We start from the raw sequence: 26,025 nt of genomic DNA on the forward strand, positions 1-26,025 counted from the left end.
CATCAAGAGCACGTTGCAGGTTTGGTGCTCTGTCACAAAGGTCTTTCACACAGTGTCAAAACACATGGGGTTAAAAAAGGTGCCTAGCTGATAAACAGATACAGAACAGATAATGCATGATACACCACAGTATATTCACACAATGTCAAATGGTATAGGATGACTATATGACAATGCAGAGTGAATGAAGAGCAGGCTGCTACACAATCCTGTCGATGTTCAACTGCTGCATAACAGCTCCTTAAAGGCTGAAGAGATCCGTGCATCAGATTTTGCCTTCCCTCAATAAGAGGAAAAAACAATCACAATACAAAAAAAATTATTTGATCCAGCATGCAGTTAATGGTGTTGGCCTCCTAAGACTTACAACTTAATAAAATTGATCTCACTGCAGTACTGTAATGAAGAACAGTAGGATAAGGCTACCCCTGAACCATGAAAATTGTATATTGTTACCTCCTCATGCCCTCCTAGGGCTATGGCCGCTGCAGCCTCTCCAAGCTGTCATTTGTCTGACTCTGACAGCAGATTTCACCGTCAAGCGCCAATGGTGGCTACGAGAGCTTCTTTTGGAAAGGCAAGGCAAGAGGGAGAGTGCTCAGTGCTAGGTATCTCTCTGGATAATAACCCACAGGATAAAACTACAGATTATTCTAATAATAGAGTTTTCTGCAAAATGTGTTAACAATAAGATATACAAAAATCAGAGATGTTGGGAAGCAGACATAACATTTCACAACAGAGCCATATTACAAGTCAGCATATATTAAGTCATATTAATTTCTAAGTTCTCAGCATTATTCCTTAGCTTAGCAAAGAAAAACTATTTTAGTAGGGCACTGCACCTCCTTCCACATCAGCTTGTACATGTGCTTTAAGAGAATGGGGTTCCAAGCTAGACACCCAGTAATAACTAGCTAACTGCTGCTGCTGCCTGCTTCTGCCACCATTGCCCTGCTTACAGAACTGTTCATGACAGCCCCGAACCCCTCCAGCATCCTTCTACTAACTTCCTAGCACTAACATCTCACAGGGAAAATGTTCAAACAATGTTCTGCAATTTTCTCAAATTAGCAGCTACAATGTTAAAGAAAACCTTAAGTGTCTACCTTGAATTTAAAGGCATGGAAAGAGCTAGCAGGAACCTGCAGCAGAGGACTGGCACCTCAATGCACCTTCCTTTGCTGTAGCACAGTCACAGACATCACGTGCAGAACAGACGATGCATGCAGCTTGTTGCTTTGTGGTGTCTTGCTTTCATAAAGCCCACTTATATCTATGTGTGGTCATCCCTGTGTGGTATAGGGCTATACCATTCGAATATATGAGGTCCAACGCTGTGCCTGTAACTGTTTTTATTTAACAGATTATGAAAACCAACTACAGTCACCTGCAAAATAGTTCCCTCCTGAGCTGACACACAGCTGCATACGATGCTGCCAACATTCAAAGCAGTTCTGCAGATCACTTTCTGAAAGGCCATTGAGGATCTTCCGTCATTTTTGCTTTCACATCTTCTGCCAACAGATAATGGGTTCCTCTAAGCACTGACATGACCTTTGGGATGTCTTCACCATCAGCCTCAGTCAATAACTGAAAAGTTGCCATTGTGGATTTCTTCAGTTTCACAAGAAACTTGATGTCAACTCACTGTTCACTCTTGTACACTCACACTTTCTGACCAAGGATAAGAAAACATCTAGACTGAAACAGATGCCCAATCGTACTGAGTGAAGAAATCAAGAACATGTTCTATATCCATCTCTTTTTGTCTCTCCCTTTCTACTCTAACCCTATAGCTCTGGAATCAAGTCTCATTTTTCTTGTGTGGGACCTTGTCTATATCTGTGTCTATATATAGTGTAATTTCCCACCTTCTCCAGTGAAACCAAGACTTTGCAGTGTGTTTTTCTGTCTTCATGCAAATCCAAGCTCACTGCTGGTATGTGCATAGTAACTAGCAGAACATAATTATTACACAGACAGTCATGGTTCCACGTTCTCTAAACCAGTATAACTATCTACATCCAGTATCTGACCTGAAATCCACTGGCTTTGCTCAGTCACTGAATTTTTTATCATGTTCACGTACACAAACGCACCTACAGCCCTGGATTTCTTCAATTTCAAGATTTCCACAGTATCCTTTAGTCAACATGCTAGAGAAACCTTTTATTAAATGCTGCTAATTTTTTTATTGATCGAACTGTGAGCCATTTCATTTTCCATTATAGTAGAAATCTCCTATAGGACCATTCAGATTAAGTTTCTTTATTCTGTCTCTAGTAGCATGCCACTTCTAATCAGTTTTTAGTTTCATTATTGCTTAAAAATTAGAAAGCAGTTTCTCTGTTCTTTATTGCTTCTTTTAAGTTTAGTTACTGAAGAGTTATTAAACTTGGAAAATATACAGACAGGCGTAACGTGCTAAATAAATCCCTCACTGTCTCACACCAACTTTAACATTAGCTTTTTTTATAATTTTTAGGTTTCTTTTCACTGAAAGACTGCTTGTAATTATTACTCATGTTCTCCCCAAACACTTATGTTACTAAAGTGTGAAATGTCTTCTAAAACAAAGACAGTTCTCTGGGAAGTAATTACAAAAACGCATTCAGGGGCAATAATTTTATATTAACTGTCAGCAGCATACATCTTCTGAAAAGCCACTTGTTATGAAGGAATAATTTGTGTGGAATTTGAAGGCACAGAAGGCAAAGGAAAACTGCAGAAACACATTAAACTGAAACTCCAGCTCCCTCATCAAGGGTCAGTTTATGTTTAAATCATTACCTTGAAGGCAACCCCACACCTTCCAAAGAGTCTATTAGAAAGACAAATTCAATTTATCACGAATTGGGCACAGTCTTTGGGTTTTGGTGTGGAACAATTTACATCCCTATTTAAGGAAATTTCTGAGCAACTAATAAAAAAGGTATATCTGGAAATTATGAGCTTCCATTAACCTTTCACTGATGACACTAAAAATACTTGCTAATGATTTATGAGTAGTAACAAAAATAGTGGCCTCAAAACTGACCAGGCACATTAAGAAGATCTCTGTGTAACAGATACAAGAAAAGAATTAATGAATATTTTATAGTAACTTTTAGCCTGTGGGCTAATCTCTCAGTCCTTAAGAAGGCAAAATGCTCAGTGAAATTAAAACTTCTAAAAAAGATGAAACCCAGCAACAGTTATTAAGCATCACATCACTTCAGAAGTGGGCTTTTTTTAAAAATCAGATATCATGAAAATACCACCAAACAGTAAAAATTCCTCTTCGTTGTACCTGCAGGTAATGTTTCAGCCTTTCTAGTGTTTTTACTGAAATGATTTAGATGTTACTATGTTACATGACAGATGCATTTATACACTGAAAAGCAGACAAAGAGCTAAGTTATTATTATTTATTTGCATGCAAGCAGCAGTGGGATTGTACGTTACAGTGCTAACAGCACACAGCGTTTATCAGCTCTTCAGCGTCTGGCAACTTGTTTAATGGTATAAAATATGAGATGTAAACACTTCCCTGCCACAAAAAGCACTGTAAGCGAATTTTGGAGGAAGCAACAAAAGGTAGAGAGCAGAGGAGTCCAGAGCATGCCAAGTGTTCGGTTACAAACCAACACCTGACTCCAGGATGCTGCCCGGTTATTGATCTTGCCCCCCAAGGGGAACCTCTCCACTGGGGCTGGGGAGTAGATGCCCCATACCCCTGGCAGAGCTGCAAGGACAGCAGCACCTTGTCGTTACACTGGGCTCTTCTCCTTGGAAAGAACAGGCTCTAAACCCAGGGGGAATGTTTCAGTGGGCAACCGTGGGCTGCGGCAGCAGCAGAGCCTGGAGGTTTGTTAGCAGATGGAGGAGGAAAGGAAGAAGGCATCTCTCCTCTGTGCATCTGACCTGCAAAGCACAGCCTGTATCAGAGCAGAACATCACAGTTCTAGAAGGGTCCTCTTATTTTCTACCACAGCTCGTTTCTGCTCCATTTGCTACCAGGGATATTCCACATCCAAGTGCAGACAACACTTACCACTGCCTTTTCACAATATCAACACTTCACACTTCTTTCAATATCAAACAGTGATTTGCCTTGTAGATCTCTGTGGCATTCAAATCGGATAGTGTGTTTGCACACAGCTATTCAAACTCCTCCACCATCATCCACAGAAAACACTCATCCACTTACTCAAGATATGAATAGCTGCGCAATGGATTATCTGCCTCTGGAAACAAGACATTGTTGTCCACTTTCAGATTCTCAAGGTGCACCTGAATGGAGGTAGCTGCCACCTTCAGTACCAATAATGAGATACAAATCAAAACAGATCTAGAATTCATTTATATGCACAAGGAAATTTGTATGCAGCAAGTATTAACTTCAAAGTGCAGTACACTTCTTCATAAAAACATACTCGCATTCTTTGACACGCAACTGTTAAATAAAACGGACCACCGCAATCTAATGAAACCCATGTAAATTTTCAGCATAAAAATGGGACTTCAGTTTTATTTAGTTATATTAATATTTTAATATCGTTCAATTTATTATTTTTCAAGTCTCTGTTGCAGAAAGCGTCCTGTTGCCAGCAGTTCCATGGAATCCCACTCACATGTAATAAAGGACATCTAAATCATGCTTTGATTCATAGGCATCACAAAAACTTTTTTATTCTCTTACAGAAATAGTGTGAATGATATTTTTTTTTATATATATAAAGGCAGATATGTGTAAGACCTAAATCTACAGCTCCCTGAACATACAGAAAATTTGGAAGACTTAATAAAATTCACATGTGGCTTGCTATTGCAGCTGCATATCAAATGCAAAAATGCATTGACTGGTTCTGCTCAGAATGGCAGCTGCTGGAACTCATTGTTAAAAAAAAACCTGTTGATTTTTAAAGACAAAAAAACTATTGATGATGTAATTTACCATAAGTGACAAATGTAACTATGTATTTCAATGTTTGAATCCTCTCTGCCTAATTAAAACTGAAGATTCCTTTGTGGTTCCTCTATAAGTTCCAGGACTTTGAACTGTCCTTTCTGTAGGTCAGTTCTGGCCACCAAGAGATTTATGTCCTTGGTGTGTAACAGCCTGTCACGTACACACATGGAACAAGATGTCACATGAAAGCAGAGCAAGATCGCAATACAAAATACCCTCTTATACCTCTGAATATATTTCTGTTCAAAATGCACTTTTCTTATGCTTAGGATATAGATTTGTTTAAAAACTATGCTGAAAAGGAAAGCCTTTCACAACCCAATCCTACAGGGTCTTACAGCATTTGCGTTCATATTTTTTGCCTATAAAAATCCCCAAACAGTAGGTCTGAAGGGGGGAAGAGCCATAGCAAACAGTCACGAACCAAGGGCTGGAATCCATAAACAACAAAAAGATAGAACAACAGAGGGGAAAATGTCTTAGGGCAGGAAGAAAAATACCCTTAGGCAAATTAGAGAAAACCATAATTATTTCACTGACCTTCTCTTGGGTCTTGGTTTGCTCAGAACCTGCCTGGATCGTTTTCCAGCAGGAATGACAAATGTGCGGCTGAAGGAGTATGGAAGGGACCCTCTTCTGTGATAACTGTGCCTGGAAGTCTTCAAAACTGTGATTAAAGACCTGAGAGATTTCTGCAGGGTTGAGTTCATGGCGTTAGTTTCTTGGGTAAAACTCCTGTTTATATCCAGGGTATAGAGGGTTGGACCTGGACCATAACCTCATTGTGGGTTTTACAGTCTGATCAAATACCAAACATCATCTTGGAGGAAAAAAGCTCACTGCCTTTCTCGCTACAAACCTGGTTTGCTTTGGAAAATGGTTCTTCAAATGTGCCCGAGGAAAAAAGCCACATTCTCCCAAGTGCGTGCACATGTCTCTCTGCTACCAGTTGCTGCTGGCAGAGGCTCACAGCTCCGCTGCACAGGAGCCTCCAAGCAGGGCACTGCCTGCAGAGCAAGCAGAAATTGGGAAAGCAGTACCTTACACTGCTCTAGCTGGAGCTGACAGGGACATCTGCAGGCAGCCCAAGTGACTTATGAGCCAAATACACAGGGAGTGTCAATGGACTGTAGCAAAATCCCACAAAACAGTAAATTAAGGAGACTTAGGCACCTACATGCCTAAGTGGCTTCAGAAGAATACGGCTTACAACCTTTCAGAAATGTTACCCCCAGGTCTCATTATGTGTGTACATCTCCGCACGAACAGCACCGGGCTGGGCACGTTGTCTTGGTGCAGGTATTCAGACCACAGCACAAGAATTCAGTTAATGAACGTGAAAAAAAAGACAACTGATTCTCAACTAGAAAAGAGAGAAGAAAGTCTTATTACGCAGAACGGGAAGGGTATTTAACAGGTGGCCAAGTTATTAGAGAAGCATCTGAAGCTGCAAAAAGCATCACCTTCCGCATGGCCACGGCCAGCCCCGGCTCCTCAAACACACTCCTCTTCTACCCAGCAGACACACCGAGGAGATTAATACAGGCTGACAAGGAAACCAAATTAGCAGAACAATGTAGAAATTTTCCTGCCTGTTTCTGCTCGATCTCTCTACCCTGGGTTTAAAACATGATGTGGTTTTTGGCTGTGGGCTCAGTTAACTTTCAGTTTGTGTTTAAAATGAGCCCGCATGCAAAAATTAATGTACCTCAAATTTCTTTTCTTAATACCAAACTCTGAAATCCTACGCATTTCACTTGACAAAGCCATTAATTCAGTAATTTCACATAATTAAATCGAGCAAAGCAGAGTATTTAAATTGGAGCTAAGTGAAATAAACTTCTGCGCAGCTCATGCTGTTAGAATTGTGCTGCATGCTATTCTGCTGCTGCTCATTTATTAATTTGGGATCAGTCGAAACGTGACACCACGTAATAAGGAATGCATTGGCTTCAACAGAATTAGAAATAAAAAATAAAAAATCCACAGACGGTGAATCAAGCACCAAATGAAATAAGTTAATCTCTCTGAACAAGCCCTCAGCAGAGAACTTCCACACCCAACTCAAACCTCCATCCAGATTTGTACTTTGGTTAGAGGTTTTCAGCTATTTACTCCTGGAATAAGAAGTGAACTGCACCAGCCCTCCAGCGTGGCGATCCTTTTAGCAGTGCTAACACTTTTTCTCCCAATGTCTTCCTGCGTTCTTTCTTCTAGCCCTATGTGGCAAAGGAAGTGTGAAAAGACATTTAAAAGAGTTAAAGCTAAAATGAGTTTAAAGTCTTGTCTCCCTCAGCTGCTCCTCTCATTCAGCAGGTCTCGGGTGTCGGAGCAGGAGACAGCAGTGTGGTACCTGGCATCAGAGAACCAGCAGAGCCCTCAGAGCTACTGTGAGGATGATGCATGATTAAGAAAAAAAAAAAGAAAAGAAAAAAAAAGAAAAGAAAAAAAAAGAAAAGAAAAAAAAAAGAAAAGAAAAAAAAGACAGATAAAACCCTAAGTACGGATTTTTGCTGGCAAATGAATAATAAAGGGGAAGAAATTAAGATGGCAGATAATCTAAATACTGCAAATATTTCATGTAATTAATGAAAGTCTCTCCAGAATATAGTGGTGTTTTTTGCCTTTCCATCGGTTGCTTTGTGCTTCTCAAGTTTCTTATGAACTAATTTAATTGGCCTCTTCCAGGTATGCTGAAAGTTCCTCCACTTCTTCCTTGGCCTCAAAGGACACCTGTAAAAGGTGCACCTCTAGACTGCTCATGATAACCCTCACCAGATACAGCTCGTAATGACCTGCTCCCACTAATGAAAAAGGGGGGGTATGGGGAGGATATTGTTGCTGCTGTAATTAAGCTTGTGAAGAGTTTAGCTGGAGAGAAATTAGATTTATTTACATGCTGCTCTGTTGCTGATGAAGCACCAGCTATTTGGGAGAGCTTCTAATTAACCCTAATTTAGTTGATATGCTCTTTAGCAGCCCCATTCCCTGTGTACTTTGCACTAGGTAAAAAGCAATAATATAACAAAATTATCCATTTTCAAAAGGCACGTTTCTTTGTAGGGGCCTGGTCCCTATTTTTTTCCTTAAATCACTGAAGTTGCATTTTAGTTGCTGACAAGTAGGAAGACACATATTTCAGAACTTCGTTCTACAAAACAGCTTTTTCAACAGCCAAACGCCGCAGCTCTTGCCTACCAGCCCCATGGCTGATGCAGAAGCGGGTTTGGGGTTTGCTTTGGACCCTTCCACCCAAACTACAGTCCCATAGCCAGGAATCTATTTTCAAAATGCTTCCAACTTCCTACATCCTCAGCCAATTACGCAGTCTGGCCACAATATTCATTAAGTAGATAAGGTTTTAAAATATTTCTTTACAGTATCAAGCTAAGAAACACTTAACTCTTATGACGTGATTTCTCATTTAATAGTTCACCGATGGCTCTGCCACGTTTCCAGTGCCTGTGGTGTATCTGTGGGTTTCTTTGCAACTCAGAAAGACATTTAAAATACAACAGGCTTACAACCTCAGTAATTCAATTCAGTAGTTTTTATAAACCATTTTGGAGGAAGAACAACACCAAATCTTATTACAATTTCACACACAACACACCATAAACACAGAGAATAACTTTTTGGAAGTAAGGGTAAGAAACAGAACATAATTTAATTCTGTTAACAGAAGCGTCTCTGCCAGCTTGCCACAACACAAGCCCAGAGAGGCAAAGAGCATTTGCAGAGGTGATATTCCTCGTGTCTTCAACACCAGCAGCTGTCTGCACAAACAATAAAGAAAAAAAGAAATGAAGAAAAAGCATGGATTTATGCAACATCCTGTCCAGAAAATGTTTTATCAATCAGGCTATTGGCTAACTTGTACAAGCCTTCAGCCTGAAATTCACCTTGATCAGAAACAGTCCATTTTTACTGTGTAACCTTTTTTTCATAAGATTATAGACCAAATGCTGCTCTCAGTTATACCTGCGAAGCCTGCTGATTTTGTATAGGCCTCCTGAATGTTACTGCGGAAATCTGGCAATGAATGTATTTGGTTTAATACGATCAAGGAAGAGAAGCCAAATGTTTTTTCACATAGAACATTTCTCATTCATTTAACAGGATAAATGACCGTCCAGACTTGTGTGTTAAACACAAAGAGCCTGATCTGTATTACTATCAAAATTTAAGTTCAAGTTTTCTCAGTTTCTATAGGGGACACACATTCTGTACAAATTAATGACAGAACTACAAACCGACCATTTTTCTGCAAACATGGCATACTCTAATAAATCAACAACGCAAAATTGAAGTACTCCCTATAGCTGCTGAAAGGACAGACCACGTACATCTTTTTTGACTATTGTCAAAATTACAAGAAACAAAACTTCAATTCACAACACCATCTTCAAAACTGCTCAGTATAAAATAGCTTTGAAACTTTTAAAGGAACTTTACAACAAGGAAAAAGGCAAGGATCTTTCTGTTGCTACAGTTGTATCTCCTCAGTGTGTCAGGAAGAGCAGCCTGACATAGCTTTTCTTGGGGCAAGGCTAACTCAAGTCCGAATTACGCGTTTCTTTTAACAAAAAACATAAGTGAAATCAAGTAAAGATGGAACTAATCAGTCCTTCAAAATGATACATTTAGGAACTGCAAAAAGATCTGATTTAAGTCTTTGGATACAAAATAGTTCTTTGATTTTCTTTCTGTGGATGGAAACAATCACTATCTCCACTTGCGTTCATTTATCTGACAAAACTAGGACACAAGAATTTAGTGTCACTTAAATTTAAGTCACCTATAGACCCCATCCAAGCTAAATAATACAATAAGCCCAAGCCTACACTGTGCCAAGCTCTGAGGGCTCCAAAATCCCTCTCAATTAAACAAGACCACAGGAAACCATTGGTCCTCCTCCCAAGGACGCAGATGCCGCGCTTCACTTCCCCACTTTGTTAAGGGGCTGCATGTGAGCTGGCAGGGCAGAGCTGTTGTCTCTCACTCACCTCCTCCAAATGCTCTTTTCTGCTAAAAATTCACACAAGTGAAGATTAAATATACACAGCTAGAGCAACGTACCTAACTTTCAGACCATTGTCGGAGGACATTTTTCTGCCAGGCTGCTTCGAGCTGGCCCCAGCTCGCCACTCTCTCACAGAGACACACGACTGCCGAGCATCTTCCCACTGTATTTCACTCAAACTGAAAATTCTCCCTAGCTTTGCTTCAAACAACAGCCAGAGCGTTAAAATATATACACACGCAACGCGGAGAGCCTCACCGTGTCAGTGGTTCTTTATCCAAGTGAAAGTTTCCAACCAAGAGGGAAGAAATTTGCCTACAGGATCCCTCCATTCTATGCTAACAAATAACTAGCTTCAGAAATACTGCAGCTTTCAGTGTTAAGGGGAAAGTGAGGGATGAAGTGGGATGTGAAATCCCATCATCCCACTGCAAGGAGAAGGGCGGTAAAACATCTGAGTTTTCCTTTTGGAGTTTCAATGAGTTTACTAAGAAAATGCAACAGTGGAGTCACTAACTAGAATGCTCAAGTTTAAGAAAGAGCATGTTTGCTTTAGTTATAATGACGCAATAAAATTTCACAGCTCTCAAAAGCATCTTTAGAGTTTGAAACACAAAAGTAACATTGCATATCAGTTTACTTGTAAAACATAAACTTATCCCTGCTGCAGGAGCCTGGAATATGAGAGCTCTTCCCTTTTCTGAAGAAAAATAAGCCATTTCCCAAACAAAGTGCCTACAAGTTTCAATCCAGCAACAAAGGTGCTGAACTTCCCATATCTAGAAAATTATGTCAGGAAAATAATGCACAGAATCAATTCTAAGTGCAGAAAGCTTCCACCAAGAGTGGTTATTTTCAGCCAAATTACCACGCTACCGCTTAAATATCACTAAGGTGAAGAATTCCTCCTTTATCAGTCACAAACTTATCCTTGAGGGAACATCAAGCTAAAATGCATACGTCTAAATCCACCACATTGTTCAGTAGCAATAGAAGTAATGTCATTCTGACTTATATGTTTATATTTTTATAGCTCATCGATTTACCAGTTGTGAAGGGGATGCTTTGAACAGCAGGTGTCCCTTCCTTCTCCCCGTATCCCTGTGCTTCATTACAACCCCAGCACTGTTGTCAAAATGAGATATTGCCTCATTTTGGGTACCGTGCCCTTGAAGGCATCTTATTAGAAAAGACCATTTCTTAATTAACATTTTTGATCTTTAATCTATTACACATCCCTTTAATCCCATACGGAGGAGCTTTTGGCCCACTTCTGTGGCATGGCAGTGGGAGGCAATAGGCTGGCAATTTGTGCTGAGGGCTCTCTCCCAGCTGGGCTCCAGTGTGGCCGGCTGCAGGGCTCGCTACGCTCTTGCTGGTCAGCAGCAGACATTCCCATCTATTATTTTATTGCAATTTTTTTAAATAAAGATTTTAGAGAGCCCCCACTTACAGATGAGAACAGACTTCAGCAAGTGGCTGTCAAGCTCTTGAAACAACCAGCAAAATTCTAAGTGGGAGATTTAGTGGATCACCAACATGTAAAATGTTAAGAAAAGTACAATGTTAAGTCCCTTACATCATTTTACTTGCAAATAATTACAGCAATTACAATGTGCTAACTGGCAATTAACATTACAGGCTTCACAACTCACCAGAATTTTTTAAAACACGCTGTGGTCCTATGTAAATTGTCTCTTTGGTACTTCTGATTTGGTGGCTGTACTAGCTAATGGCTACACATTAGCTCAGCAGAACTCAGAACAGAATTGTCCACGTGCCAGATAATTTAATTAGAGGCTTGATCTTGTCAGAGCTTTATGCAACACAGACAGTGTTTCCAAGCAAAGCATGCAGGTTTTTTTCCTTTCTCCTTTGTGTTTTGTGACTGTCGAAAAATTTCTACTAGCAAACACCAAAGCCATCCAAGGGAGAAAGGAGGCATGGCGAGGAAAACACACAAACAGGCAGGTTCTTCAGTCCTAGCCGTGATGAATTCAAAAGCACGTAGAACAAGGCACATTGAGCACCTCTTCCATGCACACCCCAATCTATTGCCAGGTCTCTGCACACATCTATTAAATCTTCATCATGCTGTTACTCAGCCCCAAGAAAGACAAAGGTCACTTGTCTCCAAGTGAGAGCCATAGGGTATCTCAAATCTCATTATAAGTGGTCCCATTTAACAGTTTTCTCATTTGAATTTATACACAACAAATACAACATTATGAGATGAGCTCGGTTTATTTTGACAATGACACCATGATTCCTTGTAGTGAGACCAGAAAGAGGATACTTTAGACACTAAAGGACAGAAATAGAAATTTATCTTCTTTTACGGGAAAATTTAGGCTGTATCAACCTTTAAAAAAATCATTTTTATGAGTATTTGGCATTAATTTCTATTTTTTTACAGATTCTTATACTACTGTAACCGTACCTATAATCTTCATCTACCATAAGCTTAACAGTTCAAGACAATTTAACCAAAAATATGGCAGTAACAGTTACAGAATTTTTTAAAAATCAGGTCAGTGTTGAGTAAGACCCACTAGAGGTCCCTTCCAACCCAAATGATTCTAGTTTCCCGTACTGAATAAGCACAGATTATTTGGGCAAAGCATCATAAATTTCACGTGGTTCTTCACTGCAGAGTTTCATATCAATGTCCTTACTCAGCCCAGGAAACAAAGCAGCGGAGCTTGTTTATTCCATTTGTTTTCCTTCTTTTACAACCTTGTTTATAAAACCCCATTCTCAAGACTCGTACAATTTGGATTTTTCCTCAAGAAGAATGATTACCAGGGATCCACCCCTGTGGCATTATTTTTTACTGATTTTTCTTGTTTAAGCAACAGGCCAACATAACAAATTGTTATTCCTGTTTTACATTTATTCAGGCTGGGAGTTTTGAGCTACCAGTTACAACTGCAATGTGTAAACTAGTCTAAGGAGAACAGAAGTTGCTGTGAAAACCAAAGAAATTATTCACCAGGAGACTTTTCTTCAAGTATTCAGCTGTCTGATTTCACAAAGGTAAAACCCATTGCAAGCATTACCTACGGCTACATGGTTCCAGCTTCCGTCACTCCTATGACCCAGGCAAAACATACTTTGAAAGTCAAAGCCACTGTCCTGCAGGAACAACTCAAAGCAAGATGGGCTGGCAAATGCCCATCAGACCGAACCTGGAGCTCTCAGGAAGGCTGAGCTGCTGCACGCTGCACGATACAGAGACAAAGCAGTACAGATATGTGGCACAAGGAAGAATTTTCTACTGGGTTGGGAGGCTCAATTAGCATTTCTAAAGTGCTTTCAGATCCTATATACAAATATTTACCAAAATAAGCTCCAAAAAGCACAATTTGCCTGACCGTTCAGTCTGCTTCTGTCCTCAAATCTGTGGATTAGCAGAGCACAGCAGAATTAGATAAACTAGAGATGCAAAGGACTTACCAGGTGATCTTATCCATCCCTCTGCTAATGTAAGACCATTCCTACACTGTATTTTCAAACACTTCGTCCAGTCCAGTTTGAAAATGACTGAAGTGATAGGAGATAATACCAGAGTCTATTAGATCCCACACTGGGAAATGCTTCCTGATATTCAGTCTAGCATCTCCTGTGCTTTACTTTAGCCCATTACTGCTAGTTATGACCCTGAAGGCTGTCGTAAACAACAGGTATTATTTTCATCTAAAAACACAGAATATGTTCATCTAATCACAGCCCTTTACTTGGGCAGCAACAAGGTAGCATCACTGGAAAGAATCACAGGAAAGAACCACAGGAAGCCAAAGATGATGAGAAGGTGCTATGCTATGCATTGCACCCTCCAGCTCAGTGGCCGCATCCTTCACTGGGATGTTCATACCCATGGGAGACCTGAATGCAAGCAAGGGATGAAGAGTCAGAAGGCTGTGCCCGAGGGTCCACCCATGAAGGTCAACAACTTCCTTCAGGTAGCACAAGGAAATGAAACACAGTGTTCCATTCTCCTAGCAGATAAAGCCCCAGAAGGCACACCTTTAAATAAAAAGCAAATTTGTGGAGGGGAAAAAAGCCTTGCTGGCAAGATGAGAACACAGTCCTGAGGAGGATGTGCCCTGCCAACCCCAGAAGGTTACACTCACATGTGCAACTGTCCTTGCCAGTGATGTATTTCTATCCCTGGGCAAGACGACCCTGCCCTAAGACCCTACTGGAACATCCCCCAGCGGCCTCATGGCAACAGATCCACTAAGCTCACAGGACTTCAGATGATGTTAATACAATGACCCCTGAGATACTCCCAGATTTCCCTGACACCTTGCTGCCCATCACCAGTCCCAGTGCACTCCCAGCGCATGCGAGTCCACAGCCCCTCGGCCAGCGCGGCCAAGCAGGGGCTGCAACCCTGCAGGCGGCAGAAATCCTCCCCTTTACAGATGTTGCTTGTAGCAGTTTTGGTTGGGGCTGGATTTAGGTACTGTGAAGCTCAGCAACACCAATGACACGCTGCAATACACCACACTTGCTCAGCTTCTCTCAAGCAGACTGGCTTTCCAGCAGACACTGCCTTTCAAAAGCCTGGGAACGGGTGGGTGATGGGGCACGGGGAACACTCGACAGTTCACTTTCAAATGAGCTTTTCTTTCCTCCCCTCTTTTACCATGGAAATTAATTCTCCTCCTCTGTGCTATCACTATAATTTTCCCAATTAACATTTTTAATAGTAAGTATTTTCTAGGAAATGCTGTAATTCACAGGTGTGTGCTTCTAATTTAAATACTAACACCCATGCTGTGTTCACATCTGAAGATCGCTCCTTCTTGCCGGCGATTCCCTCCCCAAACAAGAGGAGAACACCTATGGCGCTGCACCACGAGAGACACCTTGGTGGATTTGCAGGGCGGCTGTTTCCATGACAGATGCATGTGTCAGTGCTGCGCTGCACCGCACACAGCGAGGAATCTCATTTTTTATACTTCTCCTTTCCCTTAAGGTGCTACAGCCGCAGGATGTCAGTCGGACCTTGGGGGCCCTCAGGGATTCCCTGTCACTCCAGCCAACAGCTTCCTCTGGCAGCACCACATCCCCCTTCCCACCCACCCAGGAGCACTGGGAACAGAGCTTTGCTCCTAGGCAGCCCTCGTGCCTGCAGATGCAGAGTTGTGAGCTCCTGCAGACAGAGTAATCTGGCAAGGGTTTATAATTACATGTATTGTTTCTTTTTATGTTATCCTGGCTCCAAAAATCTGACATCTGTCTTGAATGTTCCACCACCACCACATTATCCAAGTATCATGTACTTTCCGTCATTTCACCTTCTGTTTGAGAAAACGGCATCAAAAGTAATTTCTTTAAAAATAAACAGATAAATGAATTTTAAAAATGAAGTTAAAAATTAAATTAGGAAAGGAGGTTTTTTTTTTCCTCTTCTGAAATAATTATGCTACATCATAAAAACCCACACTTTACTAAGGAAAATGAAAGTTCAACTTAGAATAAATGAGGAATGCAGGAGTCACTTTAGCTCCTCCCTAGCTAACCTAGTCACCTAACCTCCTTGGCTTTATTTCTAGGTTGTATTTATTTGGGTTTTAGTTGCTTCCAAAACAGATATTTAAATTTTTGAGAACCTCAGACTATACTGACTGGGTTGCATGCTGGAGGTCCATGCAGAGACAAGGATGCCATTTTTAAAACCAACATAAGAAAGCCAAATATTTGGGATCAAATACTTCATAGTGTATTGAAAAACAGTTATCAGTGTCCCTTAAGTTCCTTGCTAAGCTCAAAGCTTTATTTCTTTGGAAATCCTTATGCAATAAGATTATACTTATTAATCATACATTACATTATGATTAATACTGTAATCAGAATCTTCTCGTATTGATATACTAGGGAAATCAGTTTTTAGAAGATGTTTGAGCTTGTGAAGGCACTCAGGATGAGTAATTTCAGAGTCCTTGCAAGAAAACAGGTTTCGAATGCTCAACCTTTTCAACGCTCTGCAGTAGAGATCCCAGACATGGAACCTGAAGCTAAGGGGGAACGGGAGGAAATACCAACCTATGATTTATTTTCATAATTTCTGGGACATTATAATCAAACAATAATAATGTTCTGTTGTGTGCTAATGGATGGCTAGGCATTGGCATTGGAGAGGCTCTTCCAGTATTGAGCGCTGCTAAGATTCCTGCATCTTCTGCCAACACAGGTGTGCTGAGACATACCCAGTGCCATTTGTCCCCAGCTTTCATGCTATGGATCCACAATCCCATCTCCCTAACTCTTTCTTGATCAGCATCATAACTCATAGCTGTGTAGAGAAATAACATCCTTCAGTTACCACAAAAGCAAACAAAACAAAAAAAAAAAAAAATCAGGCTTTTAGGTCTGCAGGCTCCTAAGGAGAAGACAGAACTTGCTCTCTTTGCCCCAGACAGTTCAGCCGAGCTTCCCCAGGGCCTCACAGCCAGGCTAATGAGAAACTCCCCAGCAAACCCCATGTAAAATGCTTTCATAGGTCTTTAAAATGCCTTAAATTCTCTATATATTTAGTAAGACTTTTTACTTCTTTAAAATGTCCCTTGTTGCTCCTCAAGATAATACTCTCGTGATGTATTACAACAGCAATGCAGCATTGCAATGCAAGGGTCCAGCCAGGCGAATATTGAAGCGTATTTTCCTCTTGGCTTTGAAGGAGATGAAAACCCTTTTGCGAAGAAGAGGTGGGCACCTGCTTGGCCCCCCAGCAGCCCGGCCCTGCCCACCCTCCTGAATGCTTTCAGGGTGAGGGACAAGCTTCAAGGGCTGCACTTGCTGTTAAGAGGGAAAAAGCAAGGGGAAGGGGCACTTGGCTGTGCTCTTCTGCTGGGACAGAAAATATCCCTGTCTCTTACACAGCAAAAAACTACTGACCTGCTATTTAACAGCAAGCTAAGTCATGAGATTAAGAGAGGAAAGGAAAAGCTTTTTTTCTTCTTTTTACATTAAGGAAAAAGTGTTTACAAGACCTGAAGCGGAAGGAAACTCGCTATATGCCCATTGTTAAATGGGGCTGGTGGACACCCAGATTATTTACCCTGGTGTGAGTGGAGCCTCTGCCTCCTTATACATTTTCTTGATTCCCCAAGTTAGTACATACAGCCTTTAGGTTGGGGTAAAAAAAATAATTAAAAATTTTTAAAAAATCATATAACTATTTTCAGTTGTATCTATAATACTTGAATAAATTCCTCAGCGAAACTACGCCAAGGGTCGGGTTCCTGCAAAGCACTTCACCTTCACAGATTTTACTAGGATTGAGCAGTTAAGCCAGAACAGACAGCAACTTGCACACATACCCTGCCACAGGAAAAAAGATGGTGCCCTCTGCTAAGTCATCACCAAACACACACACCCATGCACAGGACTTCTGTTGCTAGAACGTCCACTGCCAGATCTCCACGAGCTGCACAGAGCACCTCCCGTGAGCCGCCCCTCACCCAAGGGCATAGAACCATTAAAGCTGGAAAAGACCTCGAAGATCATCCAGTCCAATCATCAACACAACATCAACATACCTACTAAACCACATCCCAAAGCACCACATCTACACGTTTTTTGAATGCCTCCAGGGATGGTGACTCTACCACTTCCCTGGACAGCCTTTTCCAGTGCTTCATCACTCTTTCAGTAAAGAAATTTTTCCAAATATCCTATTTAAACCTCTCCTGGGGCAACTTGAGGCCACATGTCTTGCCCTGCACCTACACTTACGCCTGGCCTAGGACAGAAAACTCTTACAGCTACATGGACAACCCCACGACTGCAGACTCAACCCTGTACTCACAAAAATACCTTCCAGTATAGCTTCTACTAATCTGATGAACAGAATAAGGTACAGCAGCAAAAGCACCCTCTCTCCTCACAACTTCACCTATATAAATACTTCGCTAGCATTAAAAAAAAGTTTCCAAAGGATCCTCTCCCTGCTGCCACTGTTCCTACGTACCCCACCACCCCAGGGCTGCCGCACCCCTGGCCCACAGCAGCTGCAAAGCACCAACAGAACTTTTCAGAAGTCGCTTTGTATGTGTTTGCACACACACAGAGATGTACAAACACACACAGGAGAAGGGAGAGAAATATGTTAATTTGAAACATCTGGCAAATGTTTCAGAGTTAACAAGTCCCGGGTTTGGCCTTTGGGTTTTTCTTCTCTTGGGGGGTCAAGGAAGGGGAGGCAGTTTTGTCATTTTGGGCCAGGGAAGGACGGGGCATGAAACAAGATGTTGAAGCATGTTTTTTCACCCTTTATTGAAGTTCAACATCACACTATTGGAGCTAATGCAAACAGGAAGATCATAAAAGAACATAATGAAAATCTCGCACGCTGGGACTGAGGGACTGGTTTCAGTTACTGAATATAGCTCTGGAGGCACACCACACAAGAGCCAGTGACTCCACACAACCCCACCACCATGTACTGGGGCTTCTTAAGCTTCTTCTGTGTAGTTCCACAGTCACATTCCAGCCAGCAACCTCTGTCCCATGCACTGTGCCCTGTCATGATAGGATATCGTATCACATCTTTATACACACACAAGATTGACCCCTGTAGCTGCTAAACGTATTGATAGGGGAATCCCCCATTTAGCACACATTTTCTTTAGGCTGCCATAAATTACGCATACAATGTATTTTATCCCACATCCGATGTCTTAAGTGGGAGCTGTAATTATGAGAGTAAATGAACAAAAATGGAGGAGACTCAAATAATTTTGGAAAAGCCTTTCACGGGCTTCTACTTAAAGCAGAGTCATCAATAGCATCCAGAAATCCTTAATTAACTCCTGCTCTGCATAGAAATTATTTTTGTTGTTGCCACTGCTGTTTTGAAGCCCAGCTTATGTTAAATTTAATACAGTTCAAGACTTGTGATAGATAATAACGGTAACTCCACTCCAACGCTATTTGAGACGAAGGTCAAGCAAGAGAGACGGCAAGTGCTCTTTTCATGCGCCGTTAGCTCCAGGCACAAAGGGGCCTTCGACATCGCAGCTGGGGGTTTGCAGCAGCAGCAGCAGCAATATTTGCTATCAAAGACCAGTGAAAACACAAACCATTCAAAACGGCCATAGCACCCAGAGAAGATGCACCCAGTACAACTGAGAACGCAGCTGGTACAAAGTGAAATGCCACCAAGTGCCACACCAAGGCAGATTACGCCTTCAAGAACAGCTAGATGCTGACTTCAGTAAGAAAAAGTATCCCGCAAGCCAGTCTCCCCACGACTCTTATAAAACCATGCTAACCAGGAATGCAGCACCACAGTTAATTTTCATGTTACTGCCTGGTTTCTGAGCTGTTGTCACATTGCTTCTGAGCTTCTTAGAGAATATCATCGTGCAGTCCAGCACAAAGAGAGCACAGAAATAGACTTATTGGTTTCAAAATCAAAAGTATTCTGAGAATGTCATAGATTTTACAGACATAAGAGACTAAAATACCTTCACATGGGTCACAAACAGTGGCCGAGATGTGGCTAGTTATTAATCTGACATTTACCTTCACATTTGTATTATCGATACATATTACATAACTACAAACTTGCTTTATCCTCTTCAGTTTCTTGAGCCTCTTTTTATTCAAATTATCAGTATAACACAGATGAACAAGTCTCAGACACAGTTAAGTGTTATTACTGTCAAGCAGACCATGAGTAGGTTCAAATGTTAAATCTTTCTACCATGGTAATGTACCATTTTTATTCTCCAGCCCTGACAGTACTTTCCGATTTCCTCTGAGAGGAAAAATACACACATTCCAGTTGAGACCGAAGTTTAAAATTCCTATTAAAGCAGCTTTTATGTAATTAGATTGGAATGAATGTGCAAGAGTGCCCATTGCAGAAAACTTCAAAGCAGTTATACTGGAGAAATCACAACCCATTTCAGTGTGCCCACAAGAAGAAAGAATGGCTCTCTGGAGGATAAGAGTATATTAGTCTCTGTATGTAATAGATTTTATTGACCATATGGAACTGATATAAAAATTGTGTTGCAGTGGGTAGCCTTGGATTTGAGACAGGAATGTGACACACAAAATACAGTTCCTGTAAAAAGCCTGGCAGCTTTCTGGCAGCTTTTGCAATCAGAAGAACCTAAAATATTTACCTGATTGAGTCACTGATGAGTCCCAGGTCAGAGCAAAATCTGAAGATTCGCCCTCTTCAACTGAAAAAGAACAAAAATAAGTTGTGATTACTAAACCAAACCAACTGGAAAGCCAAGCCATCAGAAAACTAGGTCCGCTATGACATTAAGTACTAAAACAGACTTCTGCTCTGGTGAAAAAGACATTACTGTTTTCTATAAAATAATTCATAAGGTGGAAATCTAGCAAAGAGATTTCCCCTATTTTAACCTAAATATGGGATATCTGTTTGCGTTTTCTTTCTGAAGGAACAGCAAGTTCATATGGAATCCTAACAGAGGTTTAAATAACATTACCTACTAAGTGTTCATATTTGAAATTTTCTACATTTGCAACAACTTGCACCTGCAAAATTGCCATCGTAAAAATAGAGGTTGATTTTGATAGGTGTGCCATAACAGGTCACAGAGAAGAACCTATGAAGGGAGAATTGCCTTACTTTTGTCACTTTACCATACTAATACATTAGCCATATTCAGAACCGAGCGATATCTTAGGGTTTTTTCCAGAGTCCAGAATTCAAAAGACATCCTTACAATGTGCATCATGTTCTGTAACATGGTAGTCATAAATAACTGCATTTAAGGCTTGCTGATGTGGAAGCTGTCAGAGCCAGGTGCTCAGCACTTACAAGCCACATACCTACAACCTTCTGCCTGTTAAGAATTACAGAACATCATTTGATTCTTATATTCTTAAAAATAACTAAGAGATCAACTGACAACAAGCAGAGCCTGATCCTGCTGTTACTGATATTAGTGCCAGTTTTACTAATGTCAGATTGGGCAGCTGGAAGTGGTAACAGCAAAAATTCTGTTTAATTGCAAAAGTTGATCATTTTCACCTGCCTGCTCTGTCACCATGACACCAAACAAATTTAAATCATGGGTCTTTATTTCCCGCTGAAAAGCATTCACGCCATGCACTGCACAACCTCAAATCCTTTAATCTAAATTATGTTGGATTCAAATACAAATTCTACATAATTCTGGAACTGAAATCCAAACCATATTGCCAAGCCATAAGCACAGCCCCTACCAACCAGATGAGACTTGTGTGCCCAGGCCCTGGGACCTGCTCCAGTGGTTACTTACATTGAGTATTTACATTTTCATCACAAAATTCTTCATTTTATGCTTTCCTCTCCTTTTCTTTCAATTCAGTAAGGAATTCTGGCATTCTGTAAGCTTATCTACCAGGCTGATGTCAATGGTGACATCAAATGGCATTAGGAACAAAGAAGATAATTTACATAGGCGGTACCTTGACAAATTCTGGTTTTGTGTTTAGATCATAAACAAAGGTGTACTCCACAGAAAGGCACAGCTCCAGTCCTGTTCATCTGCAAATTTACTGACAGAGAAGAACAGAATTTGGCCACTTCTTTTGAAAAATCATACTTGAGACACTGGTATACTTTTTCCAAAGAGCCTACGTTAGTATAAAGGCCACATCACAAAATATTAAATTCCAAAATTATAGAGAAAAGCAAGACACGAAGCTGCAAGCTTCCTGAAACTGTTATCGGTACCATTTCCTGACAGTGGGAGAGCAGGCATGGCTTGCTCAAGCTCTCTCTTAGAGGCTCACTACCATTTTGTGATCTGAACATCATCATCATGCTCCCGTTTTGACCCATCTCTTAATAAAAAAATTCTGGACATAATTATGCTAAATATGATTTCACACTTAAACAAATATACCTCTTGTTTTAACACTGTGATCTACATTTGGGAGGTTTTGGCCCCAAAACTAAATAAAGCTAAATTAATTCATGTACTTTACTCAAAACAGACAACTGGAAGGTTTTAATTTTATCCTTGACTGCTTTTTGGTTGGCTTGCTTGGGTATTTTTTTATATCACTACTTTTATGCTGAGGGTTTTTTTTATTTCTTTACATTTTATTTTAGAAAGAGTGGTGACAAAAAGTCAGTCTGCTAAAAATACATAAAGGCAATAAATTCCATCCTAGTCAAGTAGAACTATATGAGATCAGTACTGGTCACCGATAATTTTAGCAACACACTGCCTTTCAAGTTGGTTAAGCATTGGAGACTGCTCCAGTCCTTGAGCTGTTGTAGGGCAGCTGGATCCAGCACGAAACAAAACTGCGTCTTTTGGAATCCCTTAAATGAGGGCAAAGGTTTGAGTCAGCCTCTGTTGGCATTAATTTGCTTTGTTCCCTAATGACTGAAAAGGGGACAGGGAACATATACGTGAAGATGACAGCACTTAAATTCACTTTATATTATTGCAGTCATGGTTTCAGGTTCTCCCCCTCTGTTTGCACAGACCCACCACATCGCCGAGAGGCAGACAGTGGGATGGAGCCTCTTGAGCTTAGACACAGACACATCTCCCTGCAGCTCCTGCTTACACCACTATTCCCCCCCATTTTTTTTTTTATTTTTTTCGGGGGGAGGTGTTGTTGGTTTTTTTAATAATTTTCTAAGCAAGCAAACATCATCTTTCATAGGATCACCCATTAAAAAAAAACGTAAAAGCTGAGCTCCTTCCAAGAGTTATTGCTGTATTGGACTGACATCTCTCCTGGGCAGCAGTGACTGCCATGCGGAAGCCCAAACCCAGGCACTTGATCCTCACCCATCTTACCCATTAAACTAGGTAGTGGGCATAGAGAAACAAGGGGCAAAAGCACAGCATGTCCAAGAAAACAAAAAATTAGGCATATACATCAGTGTAATGGAGAATTCCCAGAGATCTGGAGAGGAAGGGTGCCTGTGAAGATGATGCCAAAAAAATAGGTGATTGGGCTTTGTCACAGGCACTGAATGTAAGGAGACATTAACTCCATTGTGCTTCTGCTCTCTTTCCATAATGCACATAAAATCAAGAGCTGAAAGGTTCCTCCGTGGCCACCTTAATCTTCTGGATCTAAACTGTTATTTAAGGAGCCAGCATTTGAAATGGTGTCACTGCTGGCTTTACCTCACCCTCAGCAGTAAGTAGAAGCCACAGAAGTCAGGGGGAAACGTAATTTGTTTCTTCCTCCAAAACCAAACTTCAACACCCAAGCAACTGCAGCTAAAATTTGCCTTCAGTTGCACACGGCTGTTGCTGGACACGTGAGGAGGCAGGAGGAGCTTTCCCAGGCTGGGCAGAGTCTACATGTTGGTCTCCGAGAAGAAGTGTCCCACAGCCCACTGCCTAGAGCCAGATCCCGTGGGAACTGCCTCTGGGCTCAGCCAGTGCTTCCCTGGAGAGCAGAGTGGGGCTGGATCCGATTTGGGTACTACAGCTACGAAGAGATTTCCAGCTCTTGCTGCTGAGAACAGAGTCAAAACTTAGTCTGAAATACTAGCCAGAGAATATTTCACTTAAGCTGATTTTTCAGTCAATTTTCCACTTTCTTACCATTTTTCTCATCATTTCTTGAAGGCTACGTTGATACAGGTGACCAGGATGAATTAACATTCACTTTGTGGACGCTAGCATTTAAGTAGTGGCAATGGGCAAAAGAGCCAGTAAAGAGGTATGAAGCATTCAACAAAATCACTTCCAAAATACATCACACAGTAAAATCATTTCTGTTCATTAGCATGCAAATATATTTTCCGAGACACGCCAGCCACAACCATAACTACAGAAGTCAAGGACTAGACACTTCCATCTGTGCTAGTTAATGACTCTGAATGCACGGACACACAAGTCCACATCACTGATGCTCAGCTTGGGGAGGAGCCACCCACGCACCTGAAATGCTCTGCAGCCTGGGAATAGTACAGGAAATAGCAGCGTTTTAAGACGGAGAGCTGAGATTTTATAAAGCAACTAGAGATCTTGTATCAGCTCTAAATAATTTATGGAAAGTCCTGATGACATAATGGTGAACACTCAGTATTTCATGAAATTTTGAAGGCATTTCATACTGGGTATCAAAAATGAAGACACCTAAAATCACCTCTTTGGGCAGAAGGTTCACAAGTGCACTTTACATGTTTTTGTTGGACACTTCCCATTCTCCTTCACAAACTCACCTCATTTTCTCCCCAAATTACATTGTGTGCCTGCACATTAAGCTGTGGTTGCAAACACAGAAGTTGCTATGTAATTATACTCTTACCCTCGTCTATATCTGCTCTCTCCATCTGAATGAACACTTTTAAATACTTCAGAAAAGCACGTTTATTTTTTCAGTAAGAGAGAGAGTACAGCAAGAGGACAGCGTTTTGGTCCCTCTCTGCTCTGTTTGTCATCAACAGAACAGCACCCACAACACAACACATCACATCAACAGAGAGGGTACACGTCTCCCAGTGCCAAATCTACTAAGCAGTTGATTTGAAATAAAGGTGGGCAAGAAACAGTTTCCAAATAAAGTACTAAACCTTGATATCAATGCTCATAGCACTATGTTTCTATTTTTAAAACACTAACATTTTTTTTTTCTTCTCTTTGGTAAATGGTCCATAGTATTTGTCAGCACACAAAGATAAAATAGTGGAAATAAAACCCAGAGACATTGTTTTAGCTGCACCCTTCAGGGTGATGATTATGCCATAGTTGCAGGAAACTCACCCAAGACCATGCCTGCTGTAACATCCACACCCTTTGGTGAAATCTGGGGGCACCTATGAGTCTGAAACCTTTCAGGAAAGCTGGGTTTGACTTGAAAACAGCCTTGGCAGTGTAGAAAATCTCATTGTCAGTCAACTCAAAGGACTGATAACTTCGTGCATCGTTTACTCCTGGCCTTGTGCAGGGATGACATTGCAGGCAGCAAGAGAACACATATCTGCTTCCACTCCCCATTGTGCCCCAGCACAGGAGGACTCACTGCTGTCATGCCTAGAGAAGACTTCTGCTCTGCTCCAGCTGACTGTAAGAACCAAATGATACAGCCAGAACAAGGACAAGGCTGACAAGGAGTGGAACTGTGGGCAATGGCAACACCACAATACAGCACTCCCACACATACCAAATATTTGCATTTTGCCTGCTCGTCTCAGATGTTCTCCAAGGATGGTTATTTAATTGCTAGGTCACGAGTGCTGCAGGCTCAAAGATTTCAGTTCTTTGTGCTCAGAAAAACTTCTGAAAAGATTCAGCATCCATTCCCCTAAGAGTGAGAACATCTATTTATGGGGCTACCACTACCTGAACTCCATTCACAGTCACAGTGCTTATTTAACACTTTATCACTCCCAGGAAAGAAGTTAACCTTATCAAAGTAAGACGCTTCTGAACCAAATGTTGATTTCTAGATGCAATCAAGCTTTACAAGTGAGCAACAGCCCCTCAGTAATTCAGATGGCATGTGTATGCTTCCTTATCCTATTACACAGCCTTCAAGGACCACAAGGACCAGTTTAACACTTCCCATGATATAAAAACTCCATAGTATGCTAACTAAAATGTCAGGAACTGTGACAGTTTGAGAAACTGCTGAGAAATATGTTGGGTTACGAGCAAGTCCCTCAGCTGATGGGGGAGCTTTCCTGAATCAGGACTGCTACCAAGAGCATCATTTGGGACCAAGGCCACTCCCTCACCTGCAAGCAACTTTTGAAAGCATCATGTACAGAAAAACTAAAGTGCAGAAAATGCTGGTGCCATGTTTTAGTATGGAGGATTTTGTCAGATTTTGTTCTCGACAGAATGCTATTAGATAAACCTGGGGAAACCTCACTGATGTCTGGGTATTAGCTGTGATGTACAGGTCAAGATTCACAGCTTTTCCTCTAGAGAAACAATGCAGCACCAATCCACATTGTAAGCCAGTTGCACAATAATCACCTGTTTTCCCTGACCTAGCTGTAGGTACTCACAAGCACAAGTTCTGTGATCTTCTGTAATCTTTAGGTTTCTTTGCTGCCTTTCAGATGCACATCTCTGTGCTA

General features: G+C 41.1%; 1 protein-coding gene across 3 annotated transcripts in view; it reads right to left on the reverse strand.

Annotated features, from left to right (window-relative positions):
• The window catches only part of ZNF423 (zinc finger protein 423), a 225,529-nt gene that overhangs the window by 166,715 nt on the left and 32,789 nt on the right, over nt 1-26,025 (reverse strand). For all 3 annotated transcript variants that reach the window (XR_011338470.1, XM_069868639.1, XM_069868640.1), the window contains exon 2: nt 20,123-20,182. Coding sequence is in view for 2 of the 3 variants with exons in the window: in XM_069868639.1 (XP_069724740.1) it covers nt 20,123-20,182 (60 nt within the window). In the remaining variant the exon portion in view is untranslated. The remainder of the gene's footprint in view (nt 1-20,122; nt 20,183-26,025) is intronic.

Source organism: Phaenicophaeus curvirostris, chromosome 14 (assembly GCF_032191515.1).
Source record: "Phaenicophaeus curvirostris isolate KB17595 chromosome 14, BPBGC_Pcur_1.0, whole genome shotgun sequence".
NCBI classification, from domain to species: Eukaryota; Metazoa; Chordata; class Aves; order Cuculiformes; family Cuculidae; genus Phaenicophaeus; species Phaenicophaeus curvirostris.